Raw genomic sequence first — 16,558 nt, 5'->3', positions numbered from 1 at the left:
GAAAACCGTAAAAGTAGTTAGTGGGACGTAAAACAAATAACGTTATTATTATTATTGTTGTTATTGTTGTTGTTATTATTATTATTATTATTATTATTATTATTATTATTATTATTATTATTATTATTATTATTATTATTATTATTATTATTATTATTATTATTATTATTATTATTATCCTTCATGCTAACAAAATGATGAGAGTCCTTAAATGAAAAAAGTGAACTCAAAGTATTTGACAGCTAGGGTGAACTCAAGTTGTCTTCTTCCCAAACAGATATTCAGTTTGCAGCACGGTTGCAAAGATGGAACAGTGTGACTTTTGTATGGATGGCATTTGATTTTAGAAAGTTGTAACTGTAATTCTTGAACAGATTGCTGAGGCAGGACAGCAGCTTGGATTCTGTGTTCTCAAATGACTTGTGGACTGTGCTCTAATACCAAGATAATTGGCATACAAAAGTGCTTTATGTCCTGACCAAAATTATGTTAACCAGGTTCAACTGCATTTTGTTACAAACAGCTGAGAGTAAGCTATGTATGTAAATTTAAAATCTCAATAATTATTTTGGATAAAGAGGGGAGTTATAATTACATTATAGTGAAAACATATTTTATCTCCAGATGAAGTTTAGATGAATGTAAACTTTTTAGATGTCTTGACATGCAGAAGAAGAAGAAAGGCCGTACTACCACAAAGGATGCAGATGGAAAGTCTGTGAAGAAGTCTCGTGGTGCTACTGGCTGTCTGTACCTGAATCAGCAGTCCATTGAGACTCTGAGAGACGAGACGCTCGTCGATATTCATGATGTTGAGCAGCTGGTGAAACGTGGACAAGAACTTTCAGCTTGCCCATACTACAGTTCACGATCATCAGTCAAAGATGCACAGGTTAGTGGAGATATGGCTTTCCCCAACTTTCTGAGGTAAAAAGTAAACTCGTGTCCTCATCCCGAGGTAGTGCAGCTCTTTTCAGACACGCCCCCAATGGAGGTGAGCTGCATGTACCATTTCAACCACATACCAGCCCTCCTGCCATTCTTAAATTTCTGGCAGTACCGAGAATCGAACCCGGGCCCCCGAGGACGGCAGCTAATAACACTAACCGTTACGCTACGGAGGTGGACACTTTCTGAGGTATAACTCTTAGAGAAATCTAGGATCACGTAATAAAGGAAATCAAATGCTCGCACAGTTATGACTATGTTTCAGTTATTAACTGCTGCTCAATATCCCCCATCTTCTACTGTAATTGAATAATTTATAATGATACTAGCTGATGTACCCGTGCTTCGCTACGGGATTCTCAGAAAGACTGACTTTGTGGTTTTCCTAACTGAAATCAACATAGGTCATTACAAAAACGTAAGTATGAATGTAGCGATTAAAAGCAATGCTATCATATAAAATACTCGATCAAATGGAAAGCCGCACGTTTTATCACTTTTAACGAACAGTGCTGCGGTTAGATTGCGGTGCCAATCTAATAGTCCAAAGTTCCAGAGCTGGGATGACCAGGCCGCAGATTGCCATGAACACTCATCTGTTATTATCCCGCTAAATATGCACACTGTTCATTCCAATCAGTACCTCAGAGTAGGGATTGAATAGCCCGAATGCTATGATGATTCAGTGTGTTACATACCAGTAGTATCAGAAAATTTATAAACCAGGGGAATGGCATGCTAAAGAAGAAAGTTATCTAACTTACCAACTACTTCCCATCAATATTCAGGCAGGCTGTTATACTCTGTCCGACTGGGCGAGTTGACCGTGTGGTTAGCGGTGCGCAGCTGTGAGCTTGCATCCGAGAGATAGTGGATTCGAACCCCATTGTCGGCCGCGCTGAAGATGGTATTCCGTGGTTTCCCACTTTCACACCAGTCAAATGTTGGGCCTGTACCTTAATTAAGGCCTAAGTCACTCCTAGCCCTTTCCTATCCCATCGTCGCCATAAAACCTATCTATGTCGGTGCGACGGAAATAAAATACTCTGTACGCAGCAGTAATCCTATCTACCCGAGATGAGGGGCAACAGAAGACACAAAGCACATCACGACAAACAATGGTCAATGTAATGATATTGTTGATCAGTGTTATGAGCTTTCTATATTGTAGGCCTACACATTTAGTTTTCTTTCGACTCTGTGATTTGTAAAATATTTTATACCGTAAACTGTAGTTTCTTATTCTCCGACTTTACATACCGATTTTCATTAAATACTGTTTACCCATTTTCTCGTTACTCGGCGCTGATATGGACTTAGTAACAAAAAATTCAAATTCATGAATATCTTGGTGATCATAGCCAGTACGGTAACAATTTATGAGACATGAATAACAGGAAATTTCATACTATATAACCTTAGTTATCTAGCATTCATCGACTACACTTCTAATAAGAAATATTTGAGAATTACATTTTAGGCCTTCCCCTAAACTACTATTTCACTCAGCGTGAATAAAATAATTTACAGCCTAGACTATAGCGACTTATTTCCTGACTTTGCATACCGATTTTCATCAAGATAGGACTACTAATAACAACAATATTTGAGAATTCAATTTTAGGCCTTCCCCTAAACTACCATTTCACTCAGTGTGAGTAAAATGATTTATAGCCTAGATTGTAGCGGCTCATCCCCCGACTTCACATACCGATTTTCATTAGACCACTAATAACATAAATAGTTGAGAATTCAATTTTAGGCCTTCCCCTAAACTACCATTTCACTCAGCGTGAGTAAAATGATTTATGGCCTAGATTGTAGAGGCTCATCCCCCGACTTCACATACCGATTTTCATTAAATCCTCTTCAACCGTTTTCTCGTGATGCGTGTACATACATTCATACAGGCAGACAGACAGACAGACAGACAGAAATTACGGAAAAGTAAAAAGTGCATTTTCTTGTTACTATGGACATAACCGATACAGAAATACCATTATTTTCAAATTCTGAGCAATGTACAGACAAAACTCTTATTTTATATATATAGATGTGATGTTAAGTTTATCAGTTGATCATATGTTTCCCTCCTCTTTCCATCTTAGATTGTTACAATCTGGTTTGGATAGATCAAAGCACGAAAGGATGAGGATATTCCCCTTATCTTCAAACATTTTTGTCTTCAAAGGAAAAAGCCCATTTATTTGAAGATGGCAGTGTTAAGATATGGAGATGTGTGTTTTATTCCTGTCTCTTTCTGTTACTTCCTCTCATTGCATTTATCCTATTATGTGTTGCTATCTTTCTGTATGTGATTTGATGATACTCAAGAGCATCTTTTGTCTTCCTCATTCCTATATTTCTCCCACCTTTAAAACATAATTGCAAAATCATGCTTTGATGTATCTCTGTATTGCCCTCTTTTCAGTTCATTGTCTTTTAACTGCTGCAATTGTATTAAAAGCTATGGCATAGTTGTGTTGCCTACCAATCCTGGGGTTGTAAACAAATTACAGTAAAACCTCGTTAATTCAAAGTCGTTGCGACTCAAAAATCGGACTTCGAATTACATGATTTCGAATTACCCGCCAATTCGCAATTCAGAAGTGCCAACCCTTGCCACCTTACAAAATATTCTAAGGCCCGTTACTTCATGCAATTAACCTTGATTCTCAGTTTAAACCTTTCAAATGCCATGGGAAAAAAAAAAAAACCTATTTCCAAAATGCATCCAAGAAGGTGCATTTAGAGTATTCAAATAATGCACTTGGATAACTTACTGACAAACATAACCTCTTGCAACGAAAGAAAGATAAGAAAGCATGATTCAAAGATGAGGAGAAACCTATGCTGGCTCCCATGTGCAAGTGCTTTATTCATTGGCTTACGGTACTGTATGCATTTTAGATGTCCTGTACTTGCACAGAAAGTACCTGATGCCCTTAAAACATCGTGGCTAATCGAACTTTCCTATAACAAGAGGAGAAAGTCTCTCACTTCCTTCTGCATGACAACACAATACAGTCACTCTATCCTTGTACAATTTCCTGCCATGGCACTTCTCTCGTATTTCAGAAATGAAAATACTTGCCGCGTTACAAAGTATTCGAAGACTCATTAATGCATGCAATCACCTTTATTCAGAGTTTAAACCTTTCAAATGCCATTGAAAAAACTATTTCCGAAATGTATTCAACAAGGTGCATTTACAATGTTCAAATCATGTACTTGGATAAATCACTGACAAACATAACCTCACGCAACGATAGAAAAAGTCACACGATTCAAAGACAAGGATAAATTATGCTGGTTCCCCTGTGCAAATGCATTATTTTTTTGGATTACTCTACCGTTTGCAGTTTTAGATGCGTTCTAATTGCTCGGAAAGTGCCCAACGCCCTTAAAACATTGTGGCTTAATCGAACTTTACTATGACGAAGGAAGGAATTCTCTCGCTTCCGTGTGCATTGCAACACAGGAGGCCTACCATGACCCCCCACCCTTGTACATTTCCCGGCTGGTGCTTTCTCCTTTAAAACCATAAGACTGTTTGGGCTCGGCATTAAAAGAAAGCAATGCAGTTTCATCGACAATGGCAATATTGTTCGGTGCCTATGAATTGATTACATGAGCCATGCTTTTTCGTCAACTGTCGGTATCGCCACTGTTCGCGGATTATGTTTCTCCGCACACTGCCTGCTGCGTGATAATACGGCGTTCCTTAAAAATGTTGAATACAAAAGAATTCCGATTTCACTCGAACTTAGCACCAAAGTGTGTGAAAGTGCAGAAAGCTACCCCTGCACGTTCCGGAAGACGCGTTCTATCATGTCGTGGATAAATTTTGAATTTAAATTACTCTGTAACATACTATTGTTTTAAAATGTAAAGGCAGTTTCAAATTAAAAGTCTGAATTTCGGTAATGGGGCCGACATTGTACTTTGAATTACAAATTATCCGTATTTCGAATTAAACAATTTAAATAACATGCAAAACCATATCTCATGTTTCTGGGAATGAGAGCTTCTTCGAATTAGATGGGATTGTGAATTAACCGATTTCGAATTATCGAGGTTGTACTGTAATATCTATAGATCTCTGACAGTGGATAGTAAACTCACATGTAAGAAAACTTACTATGAGGTAGTAACAAGAAAAAAAAGGGGGAAGATATCCTGTTAAAAAAAAAAAAAAAGCAAATACGTAGTCTAAATAAGGGAGAACGGAATAAACGAAGATGCTCTCTTCCCCGTGTGAAGGGAAGTTCTTGTCCTGCTTCTTGCTCTGATGAAAGATTGACGTCATCTGTTGCATCTGGTGTTGGCGCTACTAAACTAGCATTTCGGGAAAATGGCCCAGTGGTGAGCACAGTGGTGAGATTTGGATGGTGTTAAGATTACCAAAGATTCAGGCAGTTGAAATTTGATGTTGTTATTAAGGAGGTGATAGATATCATGCTTTAAGACCCATGTCTGTTAATGATCGCTGTGTATAGCTAGGTATCCAGAGTTGCAGTATTGTGCTCCATTTGGATCAATGAATCAATCACCACTGATCTGCAATTAGGATTGTTGCCCAGGTGGCATATTTCTTATTATTTACCTAATCTTTTCTTAAATGATTTCAAAGAAGTTTGAAGAAATTTATTGTACTTCTCCCTTGGAAAATGATTCCAGTCTCTAATTGGATGCATAGGATGATTTATAGTCCATGATAGATATTAGGAGGACTGGTATTCCTTCCATTCCTTCCCACTCCTAGCTTTTTCATATGCCATCATTGCCATAAGACATATCTGTATCAATGGGACCTTCAGAGACTTGTACTAGCAAAATAGTGTAAGCAGTATTCGTGAGGTACTGCTACTGAAATGTTTTCATTCCGTCCCTGAAGGGGGACGGCGAGCCTCCTAGACGGTAACGCCGTCTCTCAGGCCAGAGAAACGTTCGGAGAAGGTAAGAGGGTTGGCGGCTGTGGACTGTACTAGGAACTGTCCTGGCATTCGCCTTGGTGCAGGAGAATGGTAAACCACAGAAAACTAATCCCAGGACAGCTGACAGTGGGGACCAGCCTCTCTCTGTCTCTGGAATGCAGAGGCTTAGAGCCACGACATAGCCGCGGCTACCTCTCCTCAGCTCGGTTGGTTGGAGTGCAGAGCCATCGAACCACGGACCAGCTGTGGCCAAAGCCCACTCTACAACTGCCGACATCATGAGGTATATTAATCTGTAGATAGGTATTATAAACATTACTAAGGTAATTTTTGAGCAATACGATATATAATTTAAAAAAAAGGAATAAGAAAGGTAAATGTGTTGATTTAATTTCCTGCATACAGTTTGTGATATTTACACTGGTAGGCCTACCTTTTATTTTGTTAATGTAGTTATAAATGCTCAGTTGAATCTCTTGTCAGTAAGAGAAGCATTTAACTTGTTCTCATTGTCATCATCAAGGTTGCATCATCATCATCATCATCATCATCATCATCATCATCATCATCATCATCATCATCATCATGGGCATTTCATTCACTGAAAATATAACAGTTGTATTCTGAATGCATCAAGGTTGCCAACTATTGGTTATAGTTTGTTCTGGAGGATATTGAATCACTTTTGTACCATTATCAGCACTAAAGTACACAAGGTTTCCTGATAAATATATTAACTGACAGGAATACTCTGGTAGAAAGAATAATAATTTTAAGGGCAGCGTAATGTGAAGATTGAAAGGCAGTGATTTATCAGTGAAAATATAAATGTCGAGAGTGAAGGGAGAAGAGGAGGTATCTGTGACTGTGTCCATCCATTTGTTTTCTTACCTGCTATGGGATAGAGTAGAGCATACAGCCACTGACTCAGCACCAACAGCCAATTGCAGAAACAATGACTAGTTGGTTTTTTTTTCCCATTTGCTTTATGTTGCACCGACACAGATAGGTCTTTCGAACCCATTATCTCCCGGATGCAAGCTCACAGCTGCGCGACTCTAACCGCATGGCCAACTCACCCGGTATGACTATTTTTAAGCCTTAGACAATGTCTGCCTAAACAACGTCTAAATTGTGCATGGTCTTCCATTGCATAAACAATGTTCAGCCGGTGTTTAGCTAGACATTGTTTAAAGTTTCAATATTGGTTCGAAAATGGAGATAGAAGTATCTTTCATGCAACTCTTTGCTTGTCGCAACCAATGAAATTAGTTGCAGTGCACCGAACGCTAGTCAGCTGTTGTCTACCTACACATTCATTACTCAAATATGGCTAAGCATGAGCATGACTTGCCCACAGATAAGAATATCGCTTTTGGTGGAAATTAAATCTCATAATATTATCGACACTAAAGCGATGCCCCACCGTACGAGGAAGTGTAGCTTTGATTATAGTGTTGTTACAGTGAGTGTATTCTACCCGTAAATAGCTTTGGCGAGGGGAAAATGAAACAATAGTACTGTGTAACCGAATGAGTTGTATGGGCCATATAGATGTAGCTTGCATTCTGGATCGAAACACATCATCGGCAGCACTGAAGTTGTTTTCCATAGTTTCCCTATTTTTACACCAGGCAAATACTAGGGCTGTTATTATGGCCACGGCTGTTCTTCTCCAGTCCTCCTCTTTAAAGAGGAGCCGATGACCTCGATGTTAGGCCCCCTTAAGCAACAAGTATCATCATCACCTCTTTAAACAATAATCACCACCGTCACCACCACTTACCTTTTCCTATCTAGTAGTTGCCGTAAACTTATCTGAATTAGCGCGACGATTATAAAAATCTTACATACAAGCGATTAAGCATGCACTTTTTTTTTTCCACCGATATTTATGCACCTAGCCATTATATTGCATGCGATCGATCATTTTTGGTATAGTTTTCTTGCTATATCAACTAGCGAGCTCTCTTGTCAACATTCGAAGGCGATGTCGGAGTCGATTAGTAAAACCCGACGACTGCTGTTCCATAAAGACAAAAGTGAAAATGAAAGAACATGATTTCGTAATAATGCGCAAATAACTTATCCGAAAGCAGTTGTAAACTCAATAAAAAAGGTGAAGTAAACGATCGCTTAATTTTAATGCTAAATACTGCAGTTAAGTTATAATGGGATACACCTCAAGATATGGCAGAGCGCATCATTTATTTTGGAGGTTAGTTTATAGTTTTATTAAGGCCACGGCCGCTTCCTTCCCACTCCTAGGCCCATCGTCGCCATAAGACCTATCCGTGTCAGTGGGACACGTAAAACAAATTGTAAAACATAAAGTTTATATTTTTCTTGCATCTGCTTAAATTTCGGAAAGGCTATTTATCTTGTAAATTTTATTGCGAGAATGTTATAATTTCTCTACTGGCGCTTGAAAAATGTTTTTATGATACATAAATAGTACGGTTAACTTAGGTTAGGTGACGCTGTTTGAATAAGAAAACTGAAATGTTTGTCACAAAATGCGATCAATCATCTTCGGAATGGTATGGTTTTCTCGCTATGTGCACTTGCGAGCTCTCGTATCAAAATTCAAGGGCGACGTTTGAGTCGATTAGTAATACCTATCAACTGCTGTTCCGTAAAGAAAATCAGAAATGAAGGAGGAGAACATGTTTTCGAAACAAATATGTAAATAATGTAGTTGATAGCAGTTGTTAACTCATTAAAAAAACAGGCTAAGATCGTTTAATTTTAATACTCTGCACTGAAATTAAGTGAGAATGTGATACACCTCAAGATATAGCAAAGCGCATCACTTATTTCAAAGATTAGATTATATTTTTTCGAGTCTGGTTAAATATCGGTAAGGCTATTCCTATGTAAATTTATAGCTAGAAGCTTATCACTTTGCTACTGGTGCTTGATATATGATTTCATGGTACATGCGCGGTAAGTTAGAGTAGGTGACATTGAATAAGAAAACTGAAGCGTTTGCCACGAAATGCGACCTTCGGTGTAGTTTTCTCACTATGTGCACTTGCGAGCTTTCTCGTCGACATTCAAATGCGATGTCGGAGGAGTCGATTAGTAATAGCCGTCAACTGCTGTTCTGTAAAGAAAATTAGAAATGAAAGAGAACATGCTTTTGTAACAAATACGTAAATAACGTGCTTGATAGCGGTTAGAAATAAAGGCTAAGTAAAAGATTGCTTAATTTTAATACTCTACTCTGAAATTAAGTAACAATGTGATACACCTCAAGATATGGCAGAGTTCATCACTATTAATTTATAGTGATAATGTTACAATCTCTACTAGTGCTTGGAATATGTTTTCATATTACGTATAGTACAGTTAAGTTAGGCGACACTGTTTGCCACAAAATGCGATTGATCATCGAACCATGTAGTTTTACATAAATTCAGCTTCATGGTCTGTGTCGCAGTTTAACAGATTCACAACTAAGTATTTTTTATTTTCCATCACGTCGATACATTAGTTGCTTAACCCATTTGCCTCACATTTAAATACCATAGGAGTTCACTAAGAAATCACATTTAAATACCACTCTGCGGCCGTTGTCATCACACTATTATTTAGAAAATCATACAAAACCAACCAGTAAATATTCCTTTCTGAAAATTTGCATGCATGATAAAGAAGTAATAAACTTACCAATGCTGCTATTTTAGTACGTCTGCTGGGTGTGGTACACCTCAGAACATTCTTCTAAGTGAAGAGCTACGCCACACTTTTTGCACTGCCAGCAACTTCACTTCTTTTACCCTGGCTGTAGCACACAACACACCTTCTTGTGACTTTTGATTTCTTCTCTGTAGGGGGAATATGCATGGGAAAGTGGGCCCATGATTTAGCTTGTAATCTGGTTGGGGTGGTGCTCGCTGAAGGTCGACCTCGAACCGAGTACTCCGGCAACTGAACAGTCTCTAGTAGCTGCTGCGCAATGCTAGTTCGGAAGTCCGTGTAGCTCGTCTTTCTGTTAGCAGCGATCTTGTGATACACAGTGAAGGAATTGAAAATACACATATCTAGGAGATAAAAGAATATTTTCCTATATCCTTTCACTGTGCGTCGCATGACGGGGAACAGAGCTGTAACCTGATCCTGAAGGTCAACACCACCCATCCCCTTCTGGTATTCAAGGCCACACTTGGGCTTTATCACTTCTTCCCTCGGAGTTTGTCCTCTCTTTCGCCTGAGTTTGCCTGTCCCTGTCATGTCAGCTGATTTGTGTTTAGTGGTGAGAAAGCAAACATCCTTGTTATCTTTCCACTTCACACACAACATACTGTTGGCAGCCCACGTCTCATACTCTCCACGTTTTAGTTTCTTCTTACTGATATCGCGAGGCATGTCTTTTCGGTTCTGTCTAACAGTTCCAATTACATTCATCTGCTTGTCGTGTAGCCTTTTGAATAAATCTGGGGAAGAATACCAGTTATCTAAAAACAATGTATGTCCTCGGCCTAACAAGGGTTCACACATGTTGAGCACGACGTTTGTACTCGCTGGCAGACTTGGATCTGTTACATCATCACCTACATAAATTTTGAAAGACAGACAGTAGCCAGAACTTGATTCACAAATTTTGTAAATTTTTATTCCAAACATAGAACGTTTAGACCTATTACACTGGACATATGTCCGACTCGTTGGCTGAATGGTCAGCGTACTGGCCTTCGGTTCAGAGGGTCCCGGGTTCGATTCCCGGCCGGGTCGGGGATTTTAACCTTAATTGGGTTAATTCCAATGGCCCGGGGGCTGGGTGTTTGTGTTGTCTCCAACATCCCTGCAACTCACACGCCACACATAACACTATCCTCCACCACAATAACACGCCGTTACCTACACATGGCAGATGCCGCCCACCCTCGTCGGAGGGTCTGCCTTACAAGGGCTGCACTCGGCTAGTAATAGCCACACGAAATTATTATTACTGGACATGTGAAAGGCGGCCTCTGAATTTCATTAGACTTTCATCTAGAGCAATGTCTTGTGAAGGTAAATATAATTCTGAAAATTTGGAGCAGAAATGTTGTATTATAGGCCTAATCTTTCTTAGTTTGTCACTACTATCGACTTGTTCATCGTCAACAAAATGTAAAAATCGTGAAATTATAATAAATCTTCCCCTGCTCATGGTTTCACGAAAAATAGGAGTGTTTATACACCTGTTTTTACTCCAGTATAACTGTATTCTTGACTTTCGCACTTGTGACATTAGTATAACTAACGCAAAATATGCCCTAATTTCGTCGGGTGTAGTCTCAAACCATTTGTCATCGTTTTTCAACTTTTTTCTGTCAGGATTGCTCAACTGTTTTGCTGCATATGAATTTGTCTCGACAGATATATTGTCAAACAAAGGGTTCATGTATTCACAAAAAACTGAGAGTTCAGATAGTGGCTGCGTATCAAACTTTTTCAATAAATTTTCACTAACCCCACTGTATTCACTAAACTTATATACAACAGGTTTATTGTCACTTTTTGTCCAGTTCCAGTCAGTCAAGTTAGTCTGTGCCGAGGTACGAGCTCGTTTCAAAAGACTCGGCACACCGTCATTATTTGCTTCACTTTCCGTGTCATCAGAACTATTATACGCATTGCTAGTACTCGAACTAAGAACTTCAGGGTCTATTTCGTCGTCACAAACATCACTGCCTTCAATATCACTCTCTAAAACACTATCTATTAGCTTTCGTATTCCTTCTTCATCAACACCAGCATATCTGCTTGACGCCATGATGGCAACTGACATGAGCGAAATTATGTGAAAAAAGATTCTCTTATCTCTTGTTCCGGAAGTGTGCGAGAACCTGGTGAAAGGGAAAGAACCGAAGCCACATGTGTAAACTTCAGCTCAGAATGCATACAAGTGGCGACTGTGGGTTATTGACTGAACTATATGGATTGATGTACAGCTGTGCATCGCCGCGAGCAGAGCTCGTCATTTGATTCATATGCCACAAGTAACTATGACGAGCTAGGGTCGTCAAATGATGCGATTGGGTTAAGGTAATTTATTGGTTAAAAGTGGTACATGTTTTGTATATTATTAACATCTTCAGCCACTGTTTAGATGAAAAATTCATATATTGACAAAGTATCAATGCTGTTTATAGTTTCAAGAAATAGCGAAATATTATTTTAAGCTGTACCTCTCCGTACATTTCAAATGAATTGCTGCAATTTAGCAGCGGACGACCCACAGACTAACCTTTCTTCCCGGAATTGTCTCAATGCAATAATACAAATTACGTGCTTTATGGTTCATAACCTCTGATTGTGATTTCACTCCTCACATTGAGGTTAAACAGTGTTCTCGGCAGTGTTTAAACATGGCCAGTTGAACATCGGTTTTAGACAGCGTTTAAGTGATAAATAACATCTCTGCAATGTGGCAGCCATACTTAGACATTGTTTAACCGTAGACATCATTTAAACATTGTTTCTGCAATTGGCCGTAAGTGTTGAGCTGCCATAAATAAGCAGACTCTCCAAAAGGAGGAGCTCCTTTTGGGTGCTATTCCCCAGAGGAGGACATGCCACTGAATCCAGCAGGCAGTGCCTTTTCTCCAGGTTAGGGGTGGTCTCGTTGAAACTTAGCATCAAAGTAGATTAGGACAAAGAGCTAGGGAGTACCGCAGAAGCAACACACATCTCTCGTATCTCCAGAGAGGTGCGGGAAGTGGGAGGAGGTCAGTGATCCACTACCAACCCAGGAGCTCCTTGGATAAGGGTGATGGAAGAAGAAGAAGAAACAGGAATGTTTCCAATAGATTTTAAAGCATGAAGATTGTGAACTATACTCTTTATTGTATTCATTAAACTTTACTTGAAGTTATTTGAAATGCTGTCCGTCTAATATACGTTTCTTGAAGGATTTTTCTACCAATGGTAGTGGAAAGGAGGCCCGTGAATATTTTACCCACTCATAAATCTTAGTAACATCCATCTCTTTGATTTTACCACTTGGTGTGAACGTGTTTCTCATCAGCCATCCATTGTATATACCACTGTTTCAGTGGTTGCTAAATGTTTTAGTTATAGGTAGAAAACTAGGCAACACGATTTTCAAAGTTAGCCTGGGCTAACATAATCTTTTAATTGCAATAGATTAGACTTCCAGAGAAAAACTAGCAACTCATAACAGTTTCCAAATTATTATAAGAAAAGTTGTTAAATTTCCAATGCTGCCCTGCATAATAAATTTGCTATATTTATACACTCATCCAGTGGTTGGAGGAATGATATTAAGCCTCCGGGGATAATCACAAAATCTCTATTTCCCTTTATGCAACTTTTGTCGCACTTCTCAAATCATACATCCACGGAAGCTGTTCATCGCAAACACGTTACGTAAATTTAGCAGTTCGTGGATGACACTCGCAAATGTGCTGTACTCAGTCGACAAGAAGGTCATTGGCCATCTTGTCTTTTTGAAAGTTTGTACTGTGTAAATATTCTTGGTGCAAATTTACTATGCAGGGCAGCATTGGAAATTTAACACCTTTTCTTATAATCATCTGGAAACTGTTGAGCGATGCTGGTTTTCTTCTGGAAGCCTAATCTGTTACGATTAAAAGATATTGTTAGTCAGCCGAAGCTAGCTTTGAAATCGTGATGCCTAGTTTTCTACCTATATCTAAAACTTTTAGTTGGGACATTTCACTCGTAACTGTGTATCCTGTTGCCTCTTTTTGTTCACACAGTCACTTAATCTATTTTTGATGTTGGGATGTTTTGCGTTTTGGCTGTTCTCAAATCATACATCTATGGAAGCTGTTCATCGCAAACATGTTATGTAAATTTAGCATTGCGTGGACGACACTCACAAACATGCCGTACCCGTACCTGGAAATTACTGTTTTGTGCTTGAAATCCAGTTTTGCTTTCTCACTTATATCACATTTTCTTCCTACTGCACGATTTCCAATATTCTCTGGATGATCTTCAATAACGTGAAGCTTTTCTTCAGCTGTTTATAAGCAATGCTTTGTTCAATGGGAAAGGTTGTGGCATTTTTATTGGAAATGGTAGCTCCCTGGCATTTTGTCTGGTTGATAAAAAATCCTTACGAGTCTAATACAGCTATTGTCAGAATACATGGCAAGATGTCTGAAATCTTCAAGACACAATGGGGTGTTTGCTGAGGCTGTATATTGTCACCACCACCTTTAACATATGGTGAATACATCATGAGAGCTGCACTAAATATATGGAATTATTGATTTCCCATTGGTGGCACGAAGACATGGAATCTCTGATATGTGGATGATGCAGAAATGGCACAGCCTCTGGACCATGTCAGAAATGAGAGTTTCAGTTTGGGTTTGCAGATCACAATAAACAAGACCAAAACGATAGTAGGTAGTTGATTAGGCCAGCAAACTGACTGAAACAGATGCCTCGAGAGAAATTAAAATAGTTTCAAAAATATTGTACCTTGGTGCTATTATAACTAGCAATAATTGTGAGGTAGAGATCAGGAGAAGGATTGCCATGGCCAAGAACATTATTACTCAATTATCTCACTTTTGAAAGGATCACTCTATTTCAGTCAAGCTAAAAATGAAACTAGTTCAAACTCTGGTTTTCTCTGTCTTCTTACCCTCTCCTTTCTCTGTCTTCCTCTACAGTGCTAAAATGTGGACCATGTGAGCTGCAGGTATGAAGAAATCAACTCATTTGAGATATGGCGCTGGAGGAAAATGCTTTCCATTCCATGGACAGTACTTTGTATGAATGAGTTTATCCTGACAGAGCTGAGCATCAATATCGGGTTATCATCAGTGTGCCAAGCTCCATGGCTAAATGGTTAGTGTCCAGAGGGTCCTGGGTTTGATTCTTTGCCAGGCCGGGGATTTTAACCGTTATTGGCCAATTCTGATGGCTTGGGGGCTGGTTGTGTGTCGTCTTCAGCGTTAGAATTCATCCTCACAGGCACACAGGTTGCCTATAGGCATCAGCTCGTAAGACTTGAACCAGTCCTCTCCAGAGGCCGCACACCATTATCTATCATTGGCCAGCAGAGAATTCTCCAATTCTTTGGTCTTATGCAATGCAGAGAAGGGAGCCTAGAAAAACACATAAAGTTAGATCACAGTCCTCAGGATTGAGGGAATGATGAAAAAAAGAAATATAACCAATAATGGGTACTTACTGGGCTTGCAGCCGTACTTTACAAGAAATTCACCTGTCGCTTTAAACTAAGTAACTGATGCCGTGCATGTAACTTAAAAGCTTTTCAGTTACATTTAACTGAGTCGACACTGGAAAATATGGCTTCCTTCTTTACAAAGAAGTACAACTAGATTCGGGTTTTACAAGGGTGGTATCATCCTCATCCAAAACAATACATGCACCTGCATTTTTTCGGTGCCAACTTAAAAAAATATGCACGAAGTATTAATATTTACGGTACTAGGTATTATTGTAAGCTTTAATTTTCTTTGTCATAATGAATATTCTCTGTTACAGGTAGTGGTTGTGCCATACAACACTCTGCTTCACAAGTCTACCAGGGAGGCATGTGGCATCAAACTGACTGGTAATATAATCATCATTGATGAGGCTCACAACCTGCTGGATACCATTGGCCATATCCACAGTTCAGAGATCACAGGTTACCAGGTGAGCATTCGAAGGAATATGTTTTACTTTTCACTCTTTTTTGTTTTGAGACTGGGATTTGGATCAGCAGATGGAGACCACTTAGGACTTGGCTAGAGGCAAACATGGACAGAATTAAGATATGTTCTACTTGAATGTGCCTATCAGGTCCCCCTTACTTTAGCTATCAATCTGGTGTACATTGAAACCTCGTTAGTGTGTTCCTCATTAACACGTTTTTCCCACTTAGCATGTCGTAAATTCAAAGTCCTGATTCTCATCATATTAAATCTATATAAAAATACTTCACTTATCGCGTCACAATTTTTCGCTATTATCACTTAGTATGATCACATTTTTCCCAGCCCTGAAAAATGTTACTGTATTTGTCATCCCTTTTGAGAAAAAAAACAAACGTGATTTCCATCTCGGCCAAGAGCCGTCACCACAACTGCGTGATTACGGGAAACGGCCTTCCTGAACTTTAAAGGTTAAGTTGCACTATCGAGGAGCAAGCCGTTAGCCTCAGACATGTTCAGTTTTGCTTGCCGGTTAACAGCGAGATTGTTGAATAGCAGAGTGAGCCTGTTTGTGCTTTTATTTTGCATTCCGTTCAGAAAGTAGAAATGTATTTTGTGTCGAGTGGTACAGTGAAGTGTGGTTAATATTTGTCGCGTGATACGGGAGCCTGTATCTGGATTAGAAACATAATCGTATGAAAGTGACTAGAGTGGTGCATATTTGTCTTGTAATAGCCCAGTTATGGATACGGAAAATATTGTGATATTCCTTAATAACGAAGACAAAATTAAAATCTGTCAGAAAGTGGACTGCCATAAGCGCGGTGCGTGCAGAGGTCGCGAATGTTGAAACTCGCATCTTGTTTCGACTCGATCTCTCAAGTTGGTCGACGTTTTGTTCGATTCAGAATGGCGGAGCTGTTTCCCCTTCCCCTATTAATAGCACTACTCCCCCTCCTACCGCCCCTAGCCAAGTTCTGCTGGGCAAGAGGAAACATAATCATAACACACGCAGTAGCG

General features: G+C 39.3%; 1 protein-coding gene across 3 annotated transcripts in view; it reads left to right on the top strand.

Annotated features, from left to right (window-relative positions):
- The window catches only part of LOC136883240 (ATP-dependent DNA helicase DDX11), a 153,319-nt gene that overhangs the window by 64,880 nt on the left and 71,881 nt on the right, over window positions 1-16,558 (top strand). For all 3 annotated transcript variants that reach the window (XM_067155448.2, XM_067155446.2, XM_067155447.2), the window contains 2 exons: window positions 655-892; window positions 15,387-15,539. In XM_067155448.2, coding sequence (XP_067011549.2) covers window positions 655-892; window positions 15,387-15,539 — 391 coding nt within the window. The remainder of the gene's footprint in view (window positions 1-654; window positions 893-15,386; window positions 15,540-16,558) is intronic.

The sequence above is a fragment of the Anabrus simplex genome, chromosome 11, assembly GCF_040414725.1.
Source record: "Anabrus simplex isolate iqAnaSimp1 chromosome 11, ASM4041472v1, whole genome shotgun sequence".
Classification (NCBI taxonomy): Eukaryota; Metazoa; Arthropoda; class Insecta; order Orthoptera; family Tettigoniidae; genus Anabrus; species Anabrus simplex.
Note: the sequence above shows the minus strand (reverse complement) of the source record. Positions and strands in the feature narration are given on the sequence as shown.